The 23,884-nt window shown below is 42.3% G+C and overlaps 1 protein-coding gene across 4 annotated transcripts in view; it reads left to right on the top strand.

The window, feature by feature from the left end:
- The window catches only part of DENND2B (DENN domain containing 2B), a 175,616-nt gene that overhangs the window by 142,067 nt on the left and 9,665 nt on the right, over window positions 1-23,884 (top strand). For all 4 annotated transcript variants that reach the window (XM_068194159.1, XM_068194157.1, XM_068194158.1 and 1 more), the window contains 5 exons: window positions 861-1,001; window positions 3,890-4,038; window positions 21,004-21,181; window positions 22,232-22,273; window positions 23,265-23,376. In XM_068194159.1, coding sequence (XP_068050260.1) covers window positions 861-1,001; window positions 3,890-4,038; window positions 21,004-21,181; window positions 22,232-22,273; window positions 23,265-23,376 — 622 coding nt within the window. The remainder of the gene's footprint in view (window positions 1-860; window positions 1,002-3,889; window positions 4,039-21,003; window positions 21,182-22,231; window positions 22,274-23,264; window positions 23,377-23,884) is intronic.

Raw genomic sequence — 23,884 nt, 5'->3', positions numbered from 1 at the left:
GGAGTGGTGGTTAAAAGATCACCATTGCAGGTCAAACCACTAACTGCTTTGAACCTTGCTTTCTGTCTTTTTTAGCTTTATCATCTATATGCTTAGTCTAATGTGGGAAAACTTAGCTGTGATCTAATTTATGTTGCCCCATGTGACCAAAAAGAGAAGAACATAATAGTCTCCTCTGTCTTTAAGTTCCATCTGCTTATTTCAAGACTAGATCGCCTGCTGTTTCATCAAGAGAAAATTACCTTAATGCAGGCACCAGTGTGAACAGCTGGGTGTGCCTCAGGGGTGGCTCATGGTCTCCAGCTCAGCACAGACTCTGACCTAAGGGACTCTTTCAGCACCCTCTGCCACTGCTGGGACCCTTTCAGGAGCTCTGTCCTGCTATCATAGTGGCAGCATTGCTTTCTGACTTTTTCCTGCCCTCTCAGTTGAAATGGAAGAGATGCTCAGTACAGAAGAAAGATTTTCCTTGATATAAATTTCAAGAGGTACCACTGAGATGTGATGCTGACCTGGGCTGTGATCATGGGATTTGTCTTCATCTTTCTCTCCTTCAGCTCACCCTGTTGTTCAGGCATAATCCCAACAATATATAGATCCCTTTAGTCATGTTGAGTCTTCTTCCTCTTTTCCAGACTTGTTAATTCTTCCTTGCCTCTGTGTTAATAACATTCACAAACAGGCTTCATTTTGTAACAAAAAAACATGGATTGATGCTAATGAAGAAATACATGACAGAGGAAACATAAACTTAGATCTGCCATGTGTTTAAGCAAACATCTGTCAAAGTATGCTTCAAAAGTCTATGTGATGCTGACATGTTCTATCTCTCTCTCACTTATGTCTTACTAATGGACCAGATCCTGGATGAGGTTGAAAGGAGAAGGGGAATATCTGCTGCCCTGGTTTATCCATTTATGAGAAGTCTGATGGAATCTCCTTTTCCTGCACCTGGAAAAACAATCAAAGTCAAAACCTTCCTTCCTGGAGCTGGAAATGAGGTAAAAAGCAACTGCAAACATTAGAAGTCAAAGCTTTACCCTTTACCACTCCAGTATGAAAACAGCAAAAGAAAAGCAGGAGGAGACAAACAGATCCTGCAGGGCTGTGAGGTGGCAAACCCTCAAAATAAGCAGAGCATGAGCTGCACCACTGTGCAGTTCCCATTGATGATTATAAGCCAATTTATGGTTATGTATATATTATTTTATGTTTATTGATAAGTTGTGTGTAAGAAAAGCAACCAGCACAAATGTCCCAGAGTGCCTGGCCTAGTGCAGCTCAGAGACTGCAGCATTACTGGGCTTTATCACAGCGATAACAGACAAGTGTGAGTTTCCCGTGCTGTCTGTACCTGAGCACTTCAGCAGCGGCTTGTTATTTCAAACCTTGTTACTGCTAGTCCTGGCCATGGTAGGAGTGACCAGCAGCATTTAAATGGCTCTCTTTGGTAATAAATACCTTTTAACTGGCTCTCAAAGGAAAGTGTGTCATGTGTAAAACTGTGTGCACACATATAATAGATGTCATTTCTTTTTATTCCTGACTCAAGTAGCTAGAAGCCTAGCATTAGACAACATATGCCTTACTGGAAAATGGCAGTATTGATTAGAAGGCTTTTTCAATTTGGGGCTGGCCAGCCATTTACCATGTCAAATTCTGTTCTCTGCATGCCCCTATGTAAGAATAAGAGTAGCTCCACTCAGATGGTCAAGCATATACAGGGGATTCATTACTGAAGATAGGAATAGAATTTGTCCCAGTTAGTGAAAGCAGAGAGAAAAAAACTCCCCTTTAGGGTTATTTCACCCTCCTTAGGGTTAGTTTTACAATGCCTTTGTTATTTTTGCATTAAATTGTATTTTCTCTAAATGTAACGCCACTGACTTCAATGGAGTGGACCTGTAATGTATGGTGTGAAATGTAAAAGGTTCTTTGTATAAGTGGCTTGCAAGGCATTTTAATGTCACCTGCATTTTCTTCTGGAGTGGCAACATCTGAAAGGGTGATTAGCATAACAGGGAAAAAAGCTGACAATGCTTTTTCTGTGTGAATGTAACTGGGAGCCATGATCTGCAATTTCTCTATCCTCTGCTCAAGCTTCTGAACTCTCCCAGAGAAAAATATTGAGATAGTTCCAACAAACAAACAATTCTCTTCTGGCTGAGCTTTGCTGTCTGTTGTGCTAGTACAAACTCATTATTTTAATGGAATGCACTGGCTTAATTAGGAACAGAATCTTGTCCATCCACTGTGGCTCCTCTTGCCTAAACAAAGATGATGATTAATTGGGAAGCAGACAGTGTACTTCTTTGTGATGAGCAGACTGAGGCAGCAGGCTTTGCCAGGCAGCAGAAAACATCCCTGATATTTGTAAAAGCTGCCATAAGTTGCATTGCATCCTACCCTGCAGCAAGATTTTCATGTTGGCAGGTTTGCAGTAGAATCAGCCCCTCATGATTTGGCACATAGACTTGATTTGAGCTTGCAATCCCAGTGCTAAGGAATGGAAGTGGGCACCTTTGCTGATTGTGAGGAAGAGTTAGGCAGCATTTCCAAGGAGTCACTCCACAATTTGTTTCTTACTGCTGTTTAGGGCAGCAGCTGAATGATGGGTGTCTATACATCATACTGTTCCTGTATTTCAGGCTTAAAAAAATCAAATATATTTGATTTGATACATACTGTTCTAAGAATGGCTTTCTTTTTACAGTTGAGTGTTACTGATTACAAACAATATCACAACTAAACTGATATGAACTCATTTTGTTTACAGTATCCTGTGATCTTGAGCACATCCTTAAAACAGTGTTTGTGAGAAGTTCTGTAAGGGCTACTCCAGTTAAAACCTGATCCAGTCTGCTTGTGGAATGTGGTGTCATGTGCATGAAAACATAAAACTAGTCTAAAGCAATAAAGTGATGGTGATTTTTGGACATATGGAAAGAAGATGCATGTATGTTCCTGTTAATATATATTCAGAGATTTCAACATGGCTTCAAGTTGGCCAACTTCTTCCCTTTCCCTTCTGTTTCCTCAAATCCTCAATAGTCCATCATTTGCTGTCTTGTGCTTCATATTTTCTCCTTCTGTTACTCTCTTCTTCATGTTATTTTTCCCTCTTCTTTTTTCTGTGCTCTGCCTTCAAGTTCCACATCTGAACATGTCAATTGCAGAGCAAAAGGAAGATATAATAAAGGAATCAAGGAAAAGGCATTTGAAAAAAGGAAGGAGAGGGCCTGAGGTCATGGATGAAGTATGAAAATTAGACTGTAAAGGGATGTCACAACTCACCATCTAAGACCTTGTCCTGACTCCCCAGTTAAGTATATATACATATATGTATGTATGTACATATCTTCATATGAAAAGAGAAAGGTTTTAAACATTATCTAGTGAATTGCACATCAAAGAAGAGTGGAAATGAAGTAAATTGGGTTTAAAGTCTTCCTGGCCTCTTAGTTGATTCCCAGGCTTCTATCTAGATGTTAATATGAATTGTTAGCCAAGCTTAGAACCCAAATTACCTTGACTTTATGGCTGTTTCAACCCTGTAAGCTTCCATCTCCAGAGTTTGATTGTTACATGCTTCATACTCTCAATTCAGCCAAGCTTTACATCTCTTACAGAATATTTGGAAGGGGGAATTATGCTCCCCTTGGAGATGACAGCAGACAGTGCAGACAGCTGCGTTCTGGGAAGAATGGCATGACAGGAATTGTGCAATACAGCGTTTTTCTGTGCCTGCACATGAGGGGCTGGGGTCACAGTGTGTCCCCTCAGCAGGCAGGCATGGGGCAGTGCTGCAGGGCCGGGCTGGGCTCCAGGCCCCTAGCAGTGCCCGGCTGGCACAGCACTGCTGACCCCACTGTGTGGTGGCTGTGTGTAGGTCATCGAGCTGCGGAGGCCCATGGACTCCCGCCTGGAGCACGTGGACTTCGAGTGCCTCTTCAAGTGCCTGAGCGTGCGGCAGATCATCCGCATCTTCGCCTCCCTCCTGCTCGAGCGCCGTGTCATCTTCGTGGCAGACAAACTCAGGTGAGTGCTGCAGGCACCTGAAGCACATGAGCAGGACAGTGCTGTCTCTGGATGCAAAAGGCTTTAGAAAATGTACGGAATGGTGTTCAGATGTCAGGATCCTCTCACTGGAGGATTTAAATGTCTTTTTACATCCACGGGTGTTCTATCTTTCCCACCTGTAAAATGGCAATACAACTTCTCACCTTCTTCACAGTCAGCAAATGTTTGCACAGCATTTTGATGCAATGTAGTGCCAGCAATGTTTCTGTCAGGTTTTGGACACAGAGTACTCATAAAGAGTAGCAAAAGTTGTCACTGAGGTGCTTCACCTTGTGCTCATGCAGTGCAGGCAGGCAGGGAAGTGGGATGCTGAGAGCTCCCCTGATTTGCTCTGTGCAATACTGAGACTTTATGTTGGGGCTGTTTCAATTCCTGCCCTACCAAACCCAGCCAGTGTGAGTGTTAAACTGCTATCACACTGCTTCCCAACTATTTAGGATATTTTTCCTGGTGCTCATGTGACCTGAAAACATTTCCTTTTGGAAGCTCCATCTTGGGCTCCTTGCTAGAACCTTTGAGCATACCTTTTGCTTCCATGCCCTTTGATTGCAATCCCTTTGTCCCTCTGAAGCATGAGCTCAGCCCAAGATGTAAGGAGTGAGAGCAACAGACCACATCTTCACATGGCCTTTCCCAAGGAAATGGGAGTTCTGTGTAAGCTGCACCCCTGCCCCACAGCAAAGAAACATCCTATTCTTTAGATGCTTCTGTAATCCATACAGAAAAGTGTGGGTAATGTAAAGAAGACATTCTTTTCTGTGGCATGATACATAATAAAAAATGGCACATAAAAGTAAAGCCTGTCATTTATTAGACTCAGGAACATCCAGCATCTTTTAAAAGGACACCAGAGGCTGTATGGGAGGTTAAAAACACAGATGGATCTACCCAAACAAACTCTGCTAAACATTTTATCAGTCCCGACCTCCTCTGAATGACCGCCAGAAACAATAGCTGCACTTAGTGGCCGCCAGTGTATGTAATAGCAAAAATACTTTGCATAGTAAAAGTTTACAGCCTTTAGGGGAGAATTTCTTAAAGCTGCAGACCTTTCTCAGATTATAAAGTTACTTCCATAGCAGTCTTTTTTGTGTCTAGAACAACAGGAAGGTTTTATTTCATCCCTTCTCTTGTCAGTAACCCTTGGTTTGAATGGCCATTTGGGATGACTTAATTTCACATAAACCTGTGATGAAAATTGTGCAACTGTTCCAGGGTTTCTGCAGTACTTTAGTAGATATATGAATCACACCATGAATATTGGAGCAGGTAGCTCTAGAAATACTGTTGGTGTGTTCCTTCTGACTTTTCCTACAACTTTTCCTACAACAAGTTTACTCACCTTATAATGTCTGTTTCTGTTTTGCCATTCTTTCAGCACCCACAGATCTGGCTGTAATTCAGATTGAAACAGATCTGCATTCCTTCCAATGGCACAGTGACCTGAGTGGAAACTCACAGAAGTGGTACAGCAAAAGTGAGGGCTCTGCTGTGCAGCTGCCAACTGCTGCTCTGCTCTGGAGTTCCCATTTGCTCCTCTGTAGTGTTCTGTGGACTACAGGCACAGTCCTGCAGGGATGGCTTTCTGTGGAAAAGATCCTTAGTCATGAGGGATGACACAGACAGCAGCCATACCCTGGAGCATTTCCCTGGGACAGGTGGCCTAGCCAATGTCATATAATGCCCTGGGCACTGTGCAGAGAAAAATCAACAATTAAACCTACTTTGACAGGCTCAAGGTAGCTTGGCACAGAAAACAGTTGTGTTGCTGATACTGAGGGCCTGTGGTAACCCAGGACTTTATCAGGCAGCCAGGATTTTATACACATTGCAGCCCTAGCTGGGAGTTCAGGCTTGCCTGTGCAATTACCTTTCTCTTGGTAGCTGCCTAGTCCCACAGGCCTTGGAGCATGGAATAAGAGTTCTGCTTACAGGCAGTGTGCTGCTCACCCTTTTTGGCACACAGAAATAGGGCACCAGGACCAATAGGAACCAGAAATTATACAGATCCCTTTTGGTAAACACATATCCCTACACTGTGCTCTCCTACAGAAACTGTTCTCCAGTGAGCTGTTGTTTCTGTGTGAGAGGGGGCCATGGGATAAAGGCCATAACACAGGAGAAAAGAGAGGATTCAGATGGATCTGAAAGGCTAGGGAGGTTTTGTGGTTGCTCCTATAAGAAGGGACAGAACCTTTCTTACAAGAAATATCCACATGTACCCTTTATTGTACGTATTTACTTGTTCTCGTTTGATAAGAGGATGACAAAATCTGACCTGCTGAGTGTCACATGCCGGAAACACAGCACCTCTTTCTTATCTTTTGTCTGCTCTGTCTGGGATCCCAAACACTCCGGGATGGAGACCACTTCTACTCTGTGTGTGCAGCAGCTGTGCTTCCTGCAGTGTGGCCCCTCTCAGCACCGGGATCTAGGAGGTACTGAAAACCAGAAACAAATAATGAGTCCTTTGACAAGAGCCTGGAGAAAGTGACAGTGGATTTAAATTCAATACTTACTGAGATTTTCATGGTTTAAATAGGGATGAAGTCTAAAATTAAACACTCTGGCTTTGAGCTAGTAACTGTCTTCTTTGAACCTTTGCCTTGTCTGACATGAGTTTTGTTTATGAGCATCCTGGCTGAAACTGGAATTTACCAGTAATGTGGGAAAAAAAAGAAGTGAAATATCTCACAGGTCCACTCTGTGCCCAAAGAACGAGAGCAGGAAATTAAAATGATTTTACCAGGGTTTGATTTCTGTATGTACCTGAAAACTGGCTTAGAAATAAATGATGTTTGTTTTAGGCTTCAAACAATAAGATGCCATGGGCTTTTGTGGCTGCTTGTTTCACAGGTCTTCCAGCAATAAATGATTTCACACATTATACAAGTCTGGGAAAGTCATGCCTAGTGAAGTGAGGTTCATTCAATAAGTTGTTATTTATGGTTCTTACAGTGCCCGGAATGTGCTAAAATTTAAAGTCCTTGATCTCTGCAGGAAGAGATTGTTTGTCAACACTGAGAGTGATGCTCCCAAGTAGTGAGGAAACAACAGCAAGGTTCTGAATCACAGCACTGTGAGGTTGCCCTGGTTAGATATGTGCAGTTAGGTTTGGGTATTTTTCTCCCCAATAAGTTGATTATGTATTTTTTCTGCTTGAAACTGGGTGAATAAATCCCTGCAGCTATTTGCTCACCTTCAAAAATGAATGTGAATCTGCCAGCAAACTTTCAAAATTTTGCATTCTGTGAACAATGGAGAAGACAACAGGGAAATAATGATAAAGAAACAACAACTATAATAATAGTATTCGCAGCTCTTAAAGAGGAAACTTAAGGCTCCAATTCCTTAAAAATCTGCTGAAAGCACAGATTATGTGATATGCCTCATCCCAGCTCTAATTCCTATCCCACTGGGAACCCCTGTTTATGTTCCCAACATTCTGCCTGTTCACCCAATTCTGGAATAGTCCTGTGCCTGGCAGCTGCAAAGGGGGAGCTGCTCTAGTGCCATCCTCTGGGGTTTGAGAGGCAGCAGATGCAAAACCAGTGGAGCCTCGGGCTCAGGAACACTGACCTTGCTTCAGGCACAAAGGTAGCAACAGAAAATAAATAGAAAGCAAATATTGGAAGAAAAATATTTCTCTGCTTGTTTTAGTTTTATGCTGGGGAAACAAATTTGCGGACTTATTTGCTGAGGAGGTGATGTATCCACGTGTGTGAGAACAGTCTCTTTGCCTTTTGCCCTGAATGTTTGGAGAGGGGAAAGGAAGGCCCTGGACATAGCAATGCCCTTTTGTTAACCCCATTTTTTATATACAAAAAACCACTCTTGCTTTAATCCACTATATTGGGAAGGACTCAGGATATTTTGCTTACATTTCACATATGGGTCCAGTCCAATGCCAGCCACAGTCAGTGGGAGTGTTTGGATGAGGTTTGTTTTTTGCTATGGATCCAAATCCTCCAATATTCTTCTTTGGAAAACTTTTGGGGCTGTGAAATGCTTCTACAGAGCCCCTGCTCTTGTAAAAGACAAAACAACTTTTCATTGTTGTGAATTTTGGTTTTATATGAGATATTTCAGCTACTTCTCAGTGAAGCAAGAGCATGGCCCTCAGGGAGAAAACCCTAACTCTGCTCCTCCCCACAGTATTTTAAACTGCAGGAGGAATCTGTCTTCCAGCACAACTGTAGAAAGTCCAGGCAGATCCCAGGCCTGACCAAAGGTTACAGGCTGGAGACAGAAACACTGACTAATACAGGACAGAGCAGAAATATGTAAATAGTGGGGAAGTCATCCCACAGGCATGTCTCTGTTAACTCTGGAGCAAAGGAGGAGCAGAGTGTACTTGTATTTGAAAGGGCAAAGGCTTTCAGAACACAGCAGTGTTTCCCTTTTCTCACGCACAGACATAGCTCAAGGCTGGCTCTGCTGTGCCCAGGATGTTGAGGGAGTGGTGATGCTTCTCCTCATGTTTGAATCTGTTGTTTTGGGGCCAGGCTAGAAACTGGCAGCAAGAGCTGAGAGGTAGCCTGGTCCTTATTTCTTGGTGCCTACCTAAAAAACATCCTTTAACCTAGCAGCCAAGATCATAATGATCTTGTAGCTCAAGTTAAAATATGCAAATTTAAATAAGAGATAAGTGGCAATGTTTTAGTAGTAAATCATTGCTCCTCAGTCCAGTAGCAAGGTCAAGTGGAAAAGCAATAACAGCTAATTTCTGGGGCAGATTACTGAAGTGCAAACTCATTCTCTATTTCCTTATTGTTCCTTTTTTATTAACAAAAGTAGGATTTAATTCTTACAAATGAATCATGGCCATGACAGGGGAACAGCTTCACCAACTGCCTGGGAAAGCTCCTTTCCAGTAGCTGTCATCTTGTAACACTTGTAAAGTCTTCCAACCTGCAGCTTAAAAGGTAAAAACGTGTATTAGCACAGAGAGAGGTGTGCTTGGTAAACAGACATGAGCTTTGGCCAGCAATAAAGACTTCCTTTACTTTCCCTGTCACAAAAACCTCCAGAAAAAGAAAGGTGAGAGTAATTTGACAACAAATACATGCCAGAAACCAGCTTGTGAGGGAGAATTTACTGCTGCCAGTCTCTGACTGGTCTGTAACATTTCTGAGCACAGGCTGCAGGGTCTTGGTAGTTTTTTAATTATCAAGTGTACATTAAAGAACAGGTTTGGAGATGCAGACTACTGCACCTGTGGAATGTGTAATAGCTCACTGATCTTCTGTCTAAACCCAAGAAAAGTATGGATGGTTGACATTTCTTCTGGTGTATTTTTATCCAAAGAACTTCAAGTGCTATCTAAATACTGTCAGGATTATTGTGCTTGTCTGGTCTGATATGAAGATAAGCTAGAGAATTTCTTTCACTAATTTCTACAGTGGAAGGAATGAGCCCTTGTATAATTATCCAATGTAGACAGAATTTATTCTACAGCAAAAACATCAATTTCTCATGTACATAACCAGAGAGTTTCTGTTTCCTCCAATGAGAGCCAGACCAGCCCCTGTTGAGGGGGCTAGAAGAGCTGTCTCCAAGATTCTTGAGAGAAATTTTGTACTTTACTCCCTCTTCTTAAGAGGTAATTACATTTTGTACCACTTGGATTACTTTCTCCAGCACTTAGGTTGTGTGATGGCTGATGCCAACAAAGCAGCTGTATATGAACAGTAGGAAAATGTCTGTCAGGCAAAAGGGAAAGACCAAGAAACAAAATGAACATTCAAAGTCTCTGGCTTGTTTAATAGTCCCAGAGAAAACAACCTAATAGTGACATTTTTAATGTGCAGTAAACTCCAATGGCATTTTTAATATGCCATGTCCCAAGAAGGGTAGAGCTTGTATTATTTTTCTTTTTTATCTTCCCTCCTCCCCTGCTTTCCAGTGGTATTTATTTATGTCACTCCAGGCTTTGGCCAATGCTCTACAGTGGGAAAACATAATTTTTCCACTTCGACTTTGTGCGAAAAAATTCCCTCTCCCTTCCCCATGAAAGGAAATGGGATACAAAGACGACCACGCTGCTTGGTAATTCCCTTCTGGTTTGCTTATTGGCACAATATGGTAGTAAATTGCAACATCTTCCCAACTTGACTTTTTTGCTCCTTGAAAGAGGATTTATTTTCCCTCTTTTCAGCTTTTAAATGAGATAGATTAGTGGGAAATTGTTCCTCTCCTCATTGGTTGCTACTTAGAAAAATACTTCATCTTGCTTTACAGGTATCCTGCTGTTAACAGTGGAACGATGGCCTGGGAATCTGAAACCCCAGTGTGAGCAAGGACTGGTGGGAGCAAAGGTCCCAGTGTGGGAAGAAAAAGGAGTTAACTCTCCTCTGGAGCACCTGCTCCGAGACCACTTTTGTTCTGGATTTGTGCTAACAAATTGCCCTGCAGGAAAGGGATTGGATAACTCTGTGGACACAAAGTATAACTTCACACTTGGAAATGAAATGTTTGGTTTGTTTTTTTTCTTGCAACCACCTTACAAAGCTTGGGCAGGTAGCTGATGTGTCAAAGCAATGACTTTTTTCCCCAAATCCCATTTTCTTGAAAAGGCAAGTCCTCATTCTATAGTGTATTTTGCATGTTTCTTTCTCCAGGAGCTTTCATGTGCCTCGCTTACACATAAGCATTACAGGAGCAAAAAATAATGCTCCTGTGGTGGTATTTGTTAATACCACATTCCCCTTTAATCAACTGTTCTCTGCTTTCTTTCAAGTTAAGTACTTCAAAGCTACTCTCTGAGAGAGGGAGAGTTCTCCTAACAGTGTTCTCTGCTCTGCAGCTCTCAGCTCCAAGAGATGCAGCCTTGAACTTTGCATGAGCCAGGGTTGTGCTTTGCAGGTTATCTGTGGGACCCCACACTGTCACTTGGGTGTTCCCAAAAGGGGGGGCTGGTTCTGAAAATGCAGCTCTTACTGAACTAAAATCTGGCAAATTATGTAATTTTTGGAGATTTTTGCAAAATTTGGATGAAAACCAAAAAGAAAGCCTCCTGTATAGTAAGAATGAACCTGCACTTACTCCTTCTTTTATATGTCTTAATGAGTTGTTTAATTATCAAACACTGAAAATCTGAATCACTTTATGTGACTGAAAAATCCACTGGCTTTAAAAAAAGAACCTCTGAGGGCACATCATCTTTCATGGTGTCCAACTCTGTGAAGCTGTGGGAACATGTTCAGTCAGTGTCAGTGATGGATCCATGCTGGTAGGGTAAAACAGCCCAAACCAGGAGAGGATGTTGCAAATAAAGCTGAAGGGGATGTGGCCAGACAAGAGTTTATCAATGAAGATTTTGCCTACTCAGTTTTCTTTAAAATACAAGGAGGGACCAGAAGAGGAACACAGATGATGACACAAAATCTTGGGCAAATCTGCTCCATGAACTGTACTCATTGACACTGCAGTGAGGCAAACCATGGTGCTGTGAATCAAAGTCAGGGAAAACGATTCCAGAAATAGGGTTGTAACCTTTGGTTCATCATAAAAAAGTCTCCTCCCAGGAATCATCAATAGCACAAAGGCATTGCTGCCTGTGCTCTCCATAACTCACCTTCAGTAGTCACTGGACCTGTCCCAAAATTAAGTGTGTCACTGGTGCCCCACTGATGAGGAGCTGCAGCACTGCTTTTGACAGACAGGTGAGGATATACTGGGACTCCTTTCTGAGAGTTTTAGAAGCTTGGCTGTTCTCCTGCTGCCCTGTAGAAAGCACCACATAAAACCTGAAGTGTGACTTGTTACTTGTAAAAGAAGGTTTGGGTTTGGGTTTAGCTCCTTTGCATGCGCCAAAGCTGCCATTTAAGTGGTGTGAAGGTTAAACAGCTTCCCTCTTTGAGCTGTAAGCATAGTTAAAAGATTTTGCAAAGGACAATAACTGATAATTGGCCTGATGTGATGTGGAAAATATGCATTTCCTCCTCAGTCTCAGTGCCCCCCTCTCCCTGCCAGTGTTATCACTTGTTCGTGTTTCATGAGATACCACAAAGGTCACTTGCAGCAAAGATGTCAGCATTCAAATTAGGGAAGCCACTGAGGTTGGACTCTGCCCTTCACCCTGGCAAAAGCAAAGTTTGGTTCTCACTTCTGCATCAGGCTGCTGCTTGCCAGGTGGGGGAGCATGGATGGACCTGGAGGCTGAGGGCACAGGGTGCCAGGGCAGCACTGCTGGCTTGGCAAAGCAATCACCCACACTAGGAACTGTTCACTTGTTGAGCAAGGTTCTTGCTTTGCCAAGCTCCTGTGCAGAGTGAGGGATTTTCACCTGCTTCTGAACTGAGCTGTTACCTCACATGTAATACATGTGGATATATGTTAAGTCTGGGTGATAGATGTTGCAGCCCATAACAGACAGGGGAGATCTGCTGTTTGTGCTTTAGGGAGCTCTTCACCCTGTGCCTGTTCCAGAGGTTGACTGTAGCAATAATTCTTGCCATGTGTATGATGATTAAGTTGTGAAATGTTCAGAACTGGCTGCTGAATTTGAGATGGGCCAAATGGACCTGCCTCACCATGATCCTCACATGAATTGTACATGTTCCCATTCATCATCACATTTACTGGAGAATTCCTAATTTTATTCAAACATTAGGAGCAGAACCTTCCATTGGCAGGTCTCCTGTGCTATCAAGAGAAAAAGCAACCTAACATATACACAGATTTGTCCGTGTTTCCTGAAAAGAAGGATATTGGGTATTGATCAGAGATACAATATTAGCTGCATACTTTAGGCCAAATACTAAAGACCTCAGGTGGTGACTCCTAGTTCACCTCTTATTGTTTGCTGAATAAAATAAATCACAATGCAAAATATTCCTCTGGCTTTTACATCCCAAACTCATGCAATTTTCCATGTAATATGAACCCAATATTTTGATTTTAAACATCTTATTGATTACTGTAGAGAAATCAGATTTATTAACAGGAAATTCAGCAACTCCAGAACTCTCTTTTAGGTCACATATGCAACCACGCCATCCTGAACGTCCTGCAGACACCCAGATTTTCACAGATTCACTTGAAGGTCAAGTGAGGAGAAGTGCTTGGCAGCAGCAGGGTAGTCCTCCTCCCTGTGTACCCCTAAACAGAGTTGGACCCTTTAAAGAAGGATTCTGCCACAGGGAATTCTCAATCCAGGACGTTAAAAATTTAATTATTTTACTTTAAAAATAAATTATATTCTTAAAATTAAAAAATGTATTAATAATACATTAACATGAAACTACAATATTTATTACCTTCAAAAATTACAGTCTCTAGTTCAAAACCACCTTAGAAAGGCTTGAAGGAACCTCTGTAGTTTGCCGAGCCCCTGAAGGGCTTCTAGAAAAGTAAAAAATTATTCAAATTGCCAAAGCTTCAACATGCCTTGCTGATGAGAGGCAGCCTTTGCAGCAGCCTCTCCCACATCAGTGAGGGAACTTGTGGTTCAGGTGTTATCATGTCTTGAGGGCTGGTCTGATTAAAACAGAAGTAGGAAAATAAAGGTCTTTGAGGTTCATTTCAGCACAGTGAAAGTGAATTAAAGCTGAAGCTTCTGCTGAAATAGTTTGTTGAATCAAAGCCTAAAACTGAAAATTGTCTGTCCCCTCATGCTTTAATTGGTGAGGTGAGGCATGACCTGATTGTAACTCCTGCTGCTCTATAATCATTGGAAATAATTATTTTATTAGTGCCCAGATAATTTACTGGATTAGAATTAATTTGGGTCAAACAAAAATATGTTAAACCCAAATTCTGGTGTTTGTATTGGTCATAATCTCTTTCCTCTCAGGGACAGGTAAATGTATTTGTTGTGGAGGAAACTTTTCAGTTTGAGAATTATTCCTGCTAAAACTGTGGGTTTGTGTCTGTCTGTTTAGCAGCAGTGGCTGAAGTGTAGAGCACTGGTTATATTTGATTTCGATCTGTGCCACCAGTGGGCTTTGAGCTTCTGTCACCTTCAGCTGTCCGGGTGTGTGACCTTCCCTCCTGCAGCTGCAGCCCCTCTCAGCATCTCTGGTACTAACAGAGGAGGGGCAATAGGCGTTAGACAGCCCCACGTCCTTCCACCTGCCTATAGCAACAGGGAGGAACAAGTTTCACCTTGGGACCCCTCATAAGTTGGCTGCATGTGTGTATAGCTTTAGTCATGTTCATATTTGCCGGGCCTCACTCCCTGATTGGGGTGGCCCGGAAAGGTGGTAAAGTCTCTCCTCCAACCCGTGCCTCCAAAGAAAGACTCAGTAGTCTTCAGTCATCCGTTCTCAAGGTAGTTTATTGTATGTTATCTAAAAGATTTTCTTCCTGAACTGCTGCGGTCCTTTCAGCAGTCAGGCAAAGGCACACTCCGACACCCAGGGGGTTGGTGCCCTCTTTTATATCATACATTACGTATTAGATGTTTACAGTTTTTCCCCAATGCCCATCACCTATATTGAACAGTGACTTTCTACTCTAAACCAATCGGTGAATGCCAACATCACCAAGAACATGGAGGTTAGGAAGAAGAAAGAGGACAGGGCACACCCAAATCCCTCCATCTTAGAACTTCTGACCTCCATGTACAAAACTCTGACCCCTCTGTACAAGGCCTAAACCCCCCCCGTACAGCACTCAAAAATTCTTCCTTTCACTTTGTGACTACTTCTACTATAATATCTAAACTTTTGTGATTTCTTGTTCTTCCTGCAAGGTTGGTAAATTGTTCCATGGATCAGGTTCAAAGCCACAGGGGTCTGTGGCTGCATTCCAGGGTCTCAAATGCTTTTGACCTGGGCCCAGAACATCCAAGAGTGTCCAATGAACATTGTGGGTTCTGACACATATTAAATGATTTTCCCTGCTCCTTGTATTGTTCAGCCCAGCCAGTCACTGTCTTTTCCCTTAATTTTACATCTCAGCCCCTTTCCTTTTCACTTGCTCATCAGGCTCATTTTGTCTGCCTCTCCTCCCAGTTCTACCTCCCGGATATTAATTTTACCTCCTTGCATTTCATTCAGCCTCTTCCCAGCCTTCCTTTCCTTTTCTGCTCTTCCCTTCCCTCAGGATCCCTGCAGGAAGAAGATGATCTCCTTCTCCCAGGAGAGCCTTTATTTCTCAGTGTAGCCCAAGGCTACAGAAGGAGGACTTGCTTAGTGCGAACAATTTATTCTGAAGAAATTAGCAGCTAAATAAGGCTCTTTTTAGTATGCACAAAAATATTATTTTAAGATGGCTTCTAGCATAGCCAAATCAGAGTGAGTTTAGACATCACTAGGTAGAAGTCCTTCGCACACAGGGCACTACCTCCTTCACAAAAAAGTGCAGCAAAGATGTTTACTGTAACAAAATAATGAATAATTTAATTTGGTTTTGGAATCAAACTGATCTGATGTCAAGGGGGAATTGCATCAGTTGATCTCTTGAGGTTTCTTCCTACCTGAATTACTTTGATTCTATATAACTTTAAATTGGAATTTTTTTATTCTATATAGCTTTAAATTGGAAACCAAAATGGTTATCCAGAGGCAGACCCACAAACTCAAAGCACAAGCACACAAGCTCAAAAACATCAGTGAAAACAAATCCATATCATGTGAAAATACTGCCTTACAAATGGAAGCAATCCTACAAATAGGGAGGTATCCCACAGCTACCAGGAATTGCAGGCCTTAAGGGGTAGTTCTTCTTGTTCAAAAAGCTGCAAAAACATGCAATTTCTTTGATTTGAGTCAAAAGACAGGCATTGAAGATTTTTCCCCTGTTAAACATCCTAGCAGTGGTAACAGAGAAACAGCAATGATTTTCTATAGGAAGAATTTGTATTTCTCATGTCTGTGATAGTTTTATACTGGTTGGAAAACTGGAGACGTCCTGCACCGTTACAGCAAATTAACTCTTGGATTCTTACTTTATTCCTCTCTGCCCTTTTTGGTGAGTAGCTGGTGGTATGTGGGTTAACAAAAAATGTTATTCTCACAGCACAGAACCCCGGGCATGAAGGACAAACTTTTGATGTGAGGGCTCAGGGGGCCTCAGGAGCAAAGCACCTGGGGGTCAGGGGGAGTCCTGGAGCTGAGCACCCACACTTTGGAGCAGGGAAAATCAGTAACATGTCCCCACTGTCAGGCAGCTTTTCCAGGGCCAGGGATTGCTTCAAAAGCTGACCTGCAGGAATGCTGCAGGAGCTCACTGCAGACAGCTGGAGTTTGGAGACTGTCACTTCTGGCACTTAGAAGTTTTCATTTGTATCTTGTCCCTGATGTTATTACTTAGTCTTATCAACCTGATTAATAATGCTGCTCTTATTTATTGTTATGCACCCAGGGAAACCTTTACTTTTTCAGAGCCTTAGAGTGCACTGTATCTGGCACAGCACAGTACTGCTCTGAATTACTGCCAGCACAGCAACAGCAGTGCTGCCTGCACTCCATCTCCACCCAAAGTATATCAGGCTGCCACGGTTTTTACTTCCACTTGCCCTTTACTTGGTGCTTTTCAAGTTTTCTATTTTGTCCTTTCCACCTCTGCAGCCTGTATGTGTTGGATGGGAGATGGACTGAGCCCTTGGCCTGTAGCCTCTCCACAGAGTCCTTTACAGAGTCCTCTGCAAACCTCTCAGTCTATTTTATTTTGCAGAGTTGTCACAGACCTCTGTCTCTGTCAGAGACTGGAGTTAATCTCCAGGATCAGGAGATGCATGGAAGGGTCTAGAAGGGAAGTGTCAGGGATCTGTTTTTGCTACACAGTTCATCAGTGGCCCATGGGTAGGAGCTGTCCCAGAAAAACAGGGCCATGTTCTGTGATGAGGAGCCATCTAGGTGTGTAATACCCATGTGAGTCAAGGGATTACATATGGGAAGGGCAGAGCCTCCAGACTCCAACCTCAAGTGGGAGAAAGCTCTCCTGAGCAGACAAGGGATGTGTATCAGGAAGGTAACTCAGTCTCAAAGTGCTTGTGGGCTGGAGCATCAATGTGTCAACAGGACAGATGAAAGACTTCAGCAAATGTGGACAGTGCAACATCATTTAGTCAGCAGAGAGAGGATCATAAAAAGGCTGTGGAAAAGTAAATAGCAGAAAAACTTTTTTGTGAATTTACATTTTTGGCTATGTTTCTCAATGTGAGGAAGCAGGGAGCCCAGATTTGGTGAATTGGTCCCAGTCCAGGGCACGGTCCAGAGCCCTAGCACAGCACAGAGCTGGCATCAGCCTGGGGTGACAGAGCTGCTGGGTGGCTTGGCCCTGCATGTAAGGGGTGGCCTCCCTCCCCTCCTGGCTGAGGAAGCTTGTCTGTCCCTCAGGGGAAGTGGAGGAAGGAAAGGGATATTCTTGCCTTCTCCTTCAATGGAAATGCCAAACTGACTGTGGAGGTGCATGTCAATAGTGAGGACAAATCAGCAAGTGGTTGTCTGTGCTAGAGGCTTAATCCTGGATTTGGGAGATGCTCAGTGTGTGAAGTTCCCTCAGGTCTGTGAGAAGCTCTAGGTGTAGAGGGGGAATTGGGAAGGAAGATGATTGTTGGCTATTGTTAGAAAGAAAAGTGAGTTATCAAGGGTATATATGGAATATTTCCATTGTGAGTAGAAAGTGTAACTGAATATGACTTTAACAGTTTGAGAGATTTGGTGACTTGCAGTGTGCAACAAGCCACAGTCCTTGAAACAAGCACAGCCAGACATCCTAGCCAGGGCAGTGTCCATCCCCTGCCCAACAGCTTGTCCTTCTCAGAGTGTGCTAATTGTGCTGTGATAAGATATGGATATAGCCTAAGCTCGGGGTTATTTGTTGGTTGGCCTACCCAGAAATTGCTACCAGACATTCTCCCTATCTAAAGGACAGAAGAGGTTCTTGTTAAATCACAGTGATTTGCTTTTTAATGTAGATTTAAACTGTGTTCATAAGCAGTCTCCAAAATTCAGATGAGTCACAGTTGTGTCTGAAATTTTGGTGCCTCGGCTCTCAGTCTGAACTTGTGTCTCCCCAGCCAGCAACACAACAAGGAAAAGGTTCTGTGTGCTATCATGAGAAAATTATTTGGGAAACAAAAAAGCCCAGAGGAACATAAATTAACTTTGACTGGGAAAGAAGCAATGTCATATTTTGCCTGTAACATGACGAAGGATCACTTCAAGAGAAATTTGTCTTTAAGAAATGTCACAATATACTTGTATAATCTTGTATTGCTACCTTCATGGGGAGAAGATCAAACATTGAAGGTTTTTTTAATCTAGGCATAGAGAGAACCAAAACATTGGCAAATTCCAAATAATTCTTCTACAAGATGACAACCATGGAAATAAAGAAGTGTTTTCCAGTACAACAACAGCTAGAACATTACGCAGCATTCCTGTATAACTGCATAGACCAAACGGAAAAGCCCACTCTTCAAACCAAATCTGTGGAACTGCCCTAGAGTATTAAAAGTCAAAATATTTTGAAAACCTAACTTTGACTATTCTATTGCTTTACTTTGTGTGCTTCACCCACCTTAAAGAAAATAAACCATCTAACCTTACTGCTTAATTCTCATAAACAAGAACAATTGGATAATGTGTGGGTTGCACATTTTGAAAGGAAAAACTGGAGCACGCTTGGTTTCCCAGGGTAGGCCTTTCTTTTTTTACTTTACTAAACATGCTTCTCATCAATAATATCCCTTCAAAAGGTTCTGAACTGTATTTTAGAGATTTAGGCTAGGGGTTCCTTTACACCCATCACCTCTGAATTTTACCTTACAAATGGTGCAATTTCACTGAAGTGAAAGGTGTGTATCCATTCTAAATATGAATCTTTCCAGCCAGGGCAGAGACACAGGCACTTTGTACAAACAGGAGTTTGGTGACAGCTGTAGGGGTCCTGCAGAGGGGTGTCTGGGAGAGATGGCAGCAGGAGGTTCTGAGGGCTGGAAGCTTGGAAGGGATGTTTCATGGGGATGAGATGTTCCACAAGGAAAGATTTTCTGAGGCTGAATTTGAAGACCTGTGTGCAGAATCCTAAAGTGCAGAAGCCGAGGCGCTGACAGGGCGGTGGTGTGACTGTTGTAGGGTGCTGGCAGGGCAGAGCTGGGTGCTGCCAAAGGACACCCCCAGCACAGTTGCTCCCTGGGCTCTGCCCTGCCCCAGCCGGCTCCTGGGAAAGCTCGTGAAGAGATTCCACTGTCCTGGGCTGGAGGCCGAAGCCTCCCTCAGCATGGGAATAGCACGCACAAGAGGATGCAGGGGCTGATTTACGTCACAGCACTGTGTGTAGCACAACATGTTACAAAAGGGCATTTTACAGAAAGGAAACACTCACTGAAGAGCAGAAAAATGTTTGTCTTCCTGCTTTTAGCTTAACATGGATCTTTTTTCAGTTGCTCAGCTAAGATGACTGAATTTGTAGTAGGTGAAAATGCCAGGGAGTCATTGACGTGATTTTAAGCAATTGCTGGGAGTCTGTACCAGGTTCCACAGCTCTTCCAAAACACACCACTGTGCTTGTTGTGGTACATTCCTGAGACCAAAATATGAGGCAATGGCAGCACCATTGCTTGTTATATATAACAATATAAATTAGAGAAATGCATCATTTTACAGGAATCTTGTGTCAGACAACATATGTTATAAACCCATGCTGGGATTGTTAGATCTTAAAGGAAGTGTCAATTAAAACCAAGCCAGCAGATTATTTGCAGTAAAACACAAGGATTTGCTCTTCCTCAACTTTTTCTCTCTTTGTCCCCTAATTCTCATTTTTCTCATGTAGCAAACTTTGAAGGTAAATCACTGACAGGAACAAACAGGTGAAACCTTTCCTATGGCCTTGGAACAATTCACATCTAAAGTAAAAATGCTGATGAAGGTTATTCTATTGGAGGTCTGATGCCACCTAAAGTCTCCACCAAGTCTTGCAGTAGAAGAAATTAGCATCTCTCCCCAGCATTTTAAAACAGTAACAGCTCTGCAGTTATTATTTATAGTTCTTTGTGGCTACATTAAGCACAGCAGAAGTTTGCAGTGTGAGAAAATTAGTTCAGTCATGTTGGATCCAAATTTCTGTCATCTCAGCCTGCGAGAGGCAGACATTGTTGCTGTGATATGGAGAGCTTGTCTTTATTCCCCTGATGTTAAAACTCACTTGGTAATGATGTTCCTTAATTTTTAACATTTGGAAACCGTGTGACTGCAAAAGGGAATCGGATTCGGTAGATGGAAGGACAACATATGCATGACATTTTCCATGATAATATCAAGCCTTAAAGTAGGAGCTACCAACCTGTATTTTAGAGTACTCTGCTGAGCAGGATCAATACCTTTATCACTGAAGTTGGTTAATAAGCCCTTTAAAATGCATTATAATAAAAAGATGCTATTGTAAAAAAAATACACAATCTTTAAAAAACACGTTGCTTTTACCAGCTTTCCTTTGGAACAGGTATTGATTGTTGGGGGCTTTCTGTATCTGATTTGGTAGAGTTTTTCTTGAGGATTTTTTTCCAATTTTATTTTATTTTTCATTTTCCTTTGTTCCTGCATTGCTGCTTAAGAACATTACTATTATGCATATTTACTACTGATATGATCGTAACAGCCAAGATCTGAAGTTGCTTTTGGGTTTTAAGCATTGTTCAAAGTGGCTGCTTTTGAGTGCTTTTGGGAACATTGAATCGTGACTTCTAGATCAAGCCATCTCCTGCCTGCTATGAAACAAATGGATTCTAGTTTGAAACAAAGAGGTTCTAGTTTTGTACTTTTAGTTTGAGTTCTGCTGTGAACTGCCACACTGCACAGTACAGAGAGGGTAGGGACTGGAAGGAGACCAAGGCCTGTCTGAAGACACAAGTGCCAGAGAGGCAGCACCTTGGGCACTTGTATTTTAACAGGCTGAGTTTCTCAGTAGGTGGAAGGTGTTGTGAACCAAAAAAAGCATTTGCTAACCTGGTTGTTCGTTTCTCCTCAGCACCCTGTCGAGCTGCTCCCATGCTGTAGTGGCCCTGCTGTACCCCTTCTCCTGGCAGCATACCTTCATTCCTGTCCTGCCCTCATCCATGATTGACATCGTGTGCTGCCCTACCCCCTTCCTGGTGGGACTGCTCTCCAACTCTCTGCCCAAACTCAAGGACCTGCCAGTAGAGGAGGTAGGAGCTGGCATCACAATTGTTTGCCTGGAGTAAAGCTGGCCTCTTCTAGGAGAGGGCTGCCACTGGGACATAAATCCTCACATGTTTAATTTTTAATCGGCCTCTTTGTTTCTTCTCTGCCTGGTTCTCACTGGCAACTGCCTCTTGGCAAAGCTGCAGCAGTAGCTTTATTCTTCTCTTTTATTCTGACCCTCTTCCATACCTGGCACCTTGTCAGAAACAAGTGAATATTTACCTGGTCACTAAGAAGTAGGATGTGAATATGCTGATTTGTTCTGGAACAAGAGGAAGCCATCTGCTATGATATCTCTTAATCCTTATGGAAGTGGTGCATGAAGCCATAGCCCACACAGGAAATAAAACCTTTAAGAATTTTAACTTCTGAGACTTTGTTGATACTATATTGGAAATCAAATGAGAGTTGCACTTCATCAGCACTTCCAGTAAAATACCACAAAAATACTCAAGTACACACTTGTTTCTGTCTTGCTCCTATTAGTTTTCTGTCATTTTTCTAAGGAATTTTCTTGTGCTGGCTTCTATGGCCCTGTGTGCCTCTGGCCCATGTAAATCTCTGCTCCATTTTCCTTCCAGTTTCCTAACATTGCTCTTCCACATCTTCCCAGCTCCATCTATCAGCCTTGCTGCTTTGTTATCATGAATATTTCACATCCTTGCCCTTTGGAATCCCCGCTGCCTCCACATTGTTTTCTTTAAACTCCTTGAAACACTTTTCAACTGCATGTTAACAAAAATTATTAGTTATAACTTGCATAGATTTAAGAAAAAAAAAAAACCCCTTTTAGCTTTTTTAAATATATTAATCTAGTATGAGATCTGTTGTATCTATGTTAAATTAGACTTGTAGCTCTAAAGAAAACCTTCATGTTGTTTCATAAAGCACACAACCTCTTGTTTCACAGTAGGACTTTGATTCATGTCAAGGTTTGCTCAGCAGATGATCTTTTGCTATTAAAAAGCAATGAACAAATGAATGGTTTCTGTATCTTCAGATACATTTTCACTGCAGTGTTTTCTTTTCTGTAGGCTTTGATGGTTAACCTGGGATCTGATCGATTCATCAGACAGGTAAAGTACAGCTCAGAATGCTGCCATGCATTCTAGCAAGCTGTTTACTCCTATGGTATGATTGGGTTTCTTTGATCAGAGGGCTTTGGCAGGAATTCTGTGTGCAAAGGGAAAGCGATGAGGGGGAAAAATTCTCATTTTCTGTTCACCTGCAAATAAGAACTTCTCAGGTAAGCAGAAGGGATTGAGGCTGTGACTGTCAGAAGGAATCAAGAACTGTATTCACAGTGGAAAGAAAGCATCCAAAGATAATAATATCACCTTAGGAAGAAAACTTACACTGTTGGAGGTGAAAAGGACAAAGAAAATTCCCGAGTGAGTGTGCAAAGGTTGAGAATAGCTTAATGTGATAGGAAAAGCAGGAGCCTTGTAAACAAGGAGATGAGAGATCACCATCTCCTGATAGTCATGTGGAACTAAATAATTTCAAACCAACAGTCTGCAGGCTGGATGAGGAAACTTTTGTGTTTGATTCCCTGGCTGGTGAACAGTGGCTGCAGAGCTAAGGCTCCTGTGCATACGCTCATGTTGGCTTCTGCTGAACAAGCATAAACTAAGGTGAAGAGAGCAACAGGGGCAAGACCCAAAAAACAAGACAGACTACAGAACAGTAAAAACAACTGTCAAGGACTAAAGGAGCTAGCTAAAACAAACTACAGCAGCTGTGTGTACACCTAGCAAGGCTTCACATGGTGTGCATTTAGTTAAACACAACTATTTGGACTCTTTGTCATGTAAAAAGTTGATTCCACATTTCTGTGTTTACCTGCTCTTTGGAGTATCATGCCTGACTTTAATCTTATTAAGAGAGACAAGAAATTTTGTTTAGAAGTATTTGTTAGTTGCACATAGATTCTCATTCTTTTATTTATGTAGCCATGACAGTAGCAGATGCAAGTATTTTTCATCTGAATTCTAAACCTTCTGAAAGTATTTGCTGTAGCTCCTGAATAGATTATTGTGGCTTAACGATTTTTTTCCCCTCCATCAGATGGATGATGAAGACACACTATTGCCTAGAAAATTGCAAGCTGCTCTGGAGCAGGCTCTAGAGAGAAAGAATGAACTGATAAATCAGGATTCAGATAGTGATTCAGATGATGGTAAGTTAATTTGGAAACAGGGACTTGTGTAATAAACAAATGTAGGGAGAATTGTGACTTTCTACACAGGAGAAACAAAGATGAGACTTGAGGTCTCAAATATCTTTGGTGACATCAAAGGTTGTCTCTGACCACACAGGGAAAATGAGACTGACGGCATCAACCCACAGTGATACTTCACCTGTGTCTTATTTTAATTTCTTTGCAAATGACAAGCACTCCCATAGGTCCTTCTGAACCTTTGCTCAAACAGAGGTTTGCAGTTAACTTGGCCCTAATTCAATCCTGATAATTCTCCAGGATTAGGGGTGTGTCTGAGTTTGGAGTTACTCTTGGCACTCAGTATTTTCAGGGGAGAGAAGCAGGTAACACCAGAAAAGAGTTTTAGTCCAAGATGGGTTGGGTTGTCTCTGAAGGTTCATATTTCTCTTCAGCAGTGATAAAAACAGCCCAGGGTGAATTGAGATGCCTGTGGTTAAAAGGTATGAAACAGGCCCCTATTCAGTTT

This window comes from Anomalospiza imberbis, chromosome 6, assembly GCF_031753505.1.
Source record: "Anomalospiza imberbis isolate Cuckoo-Finch-1a 21T00152 chromosome 6, ASM3175350v1, whole genome shotgun sequence".
NCBI classification, from domain to species: domain Eukaryota; kingdom Metazoa; phylum Chordata; class Aves; order Passeriformes; family Viduidae; genus Anomalospiza; species Anomalospiza imberbis.
The sequence above is the reverse complement of the archived record's forward strand: the minus strand, read 5'-3'. Positions and strand labels throughout refer to the sequence as shown.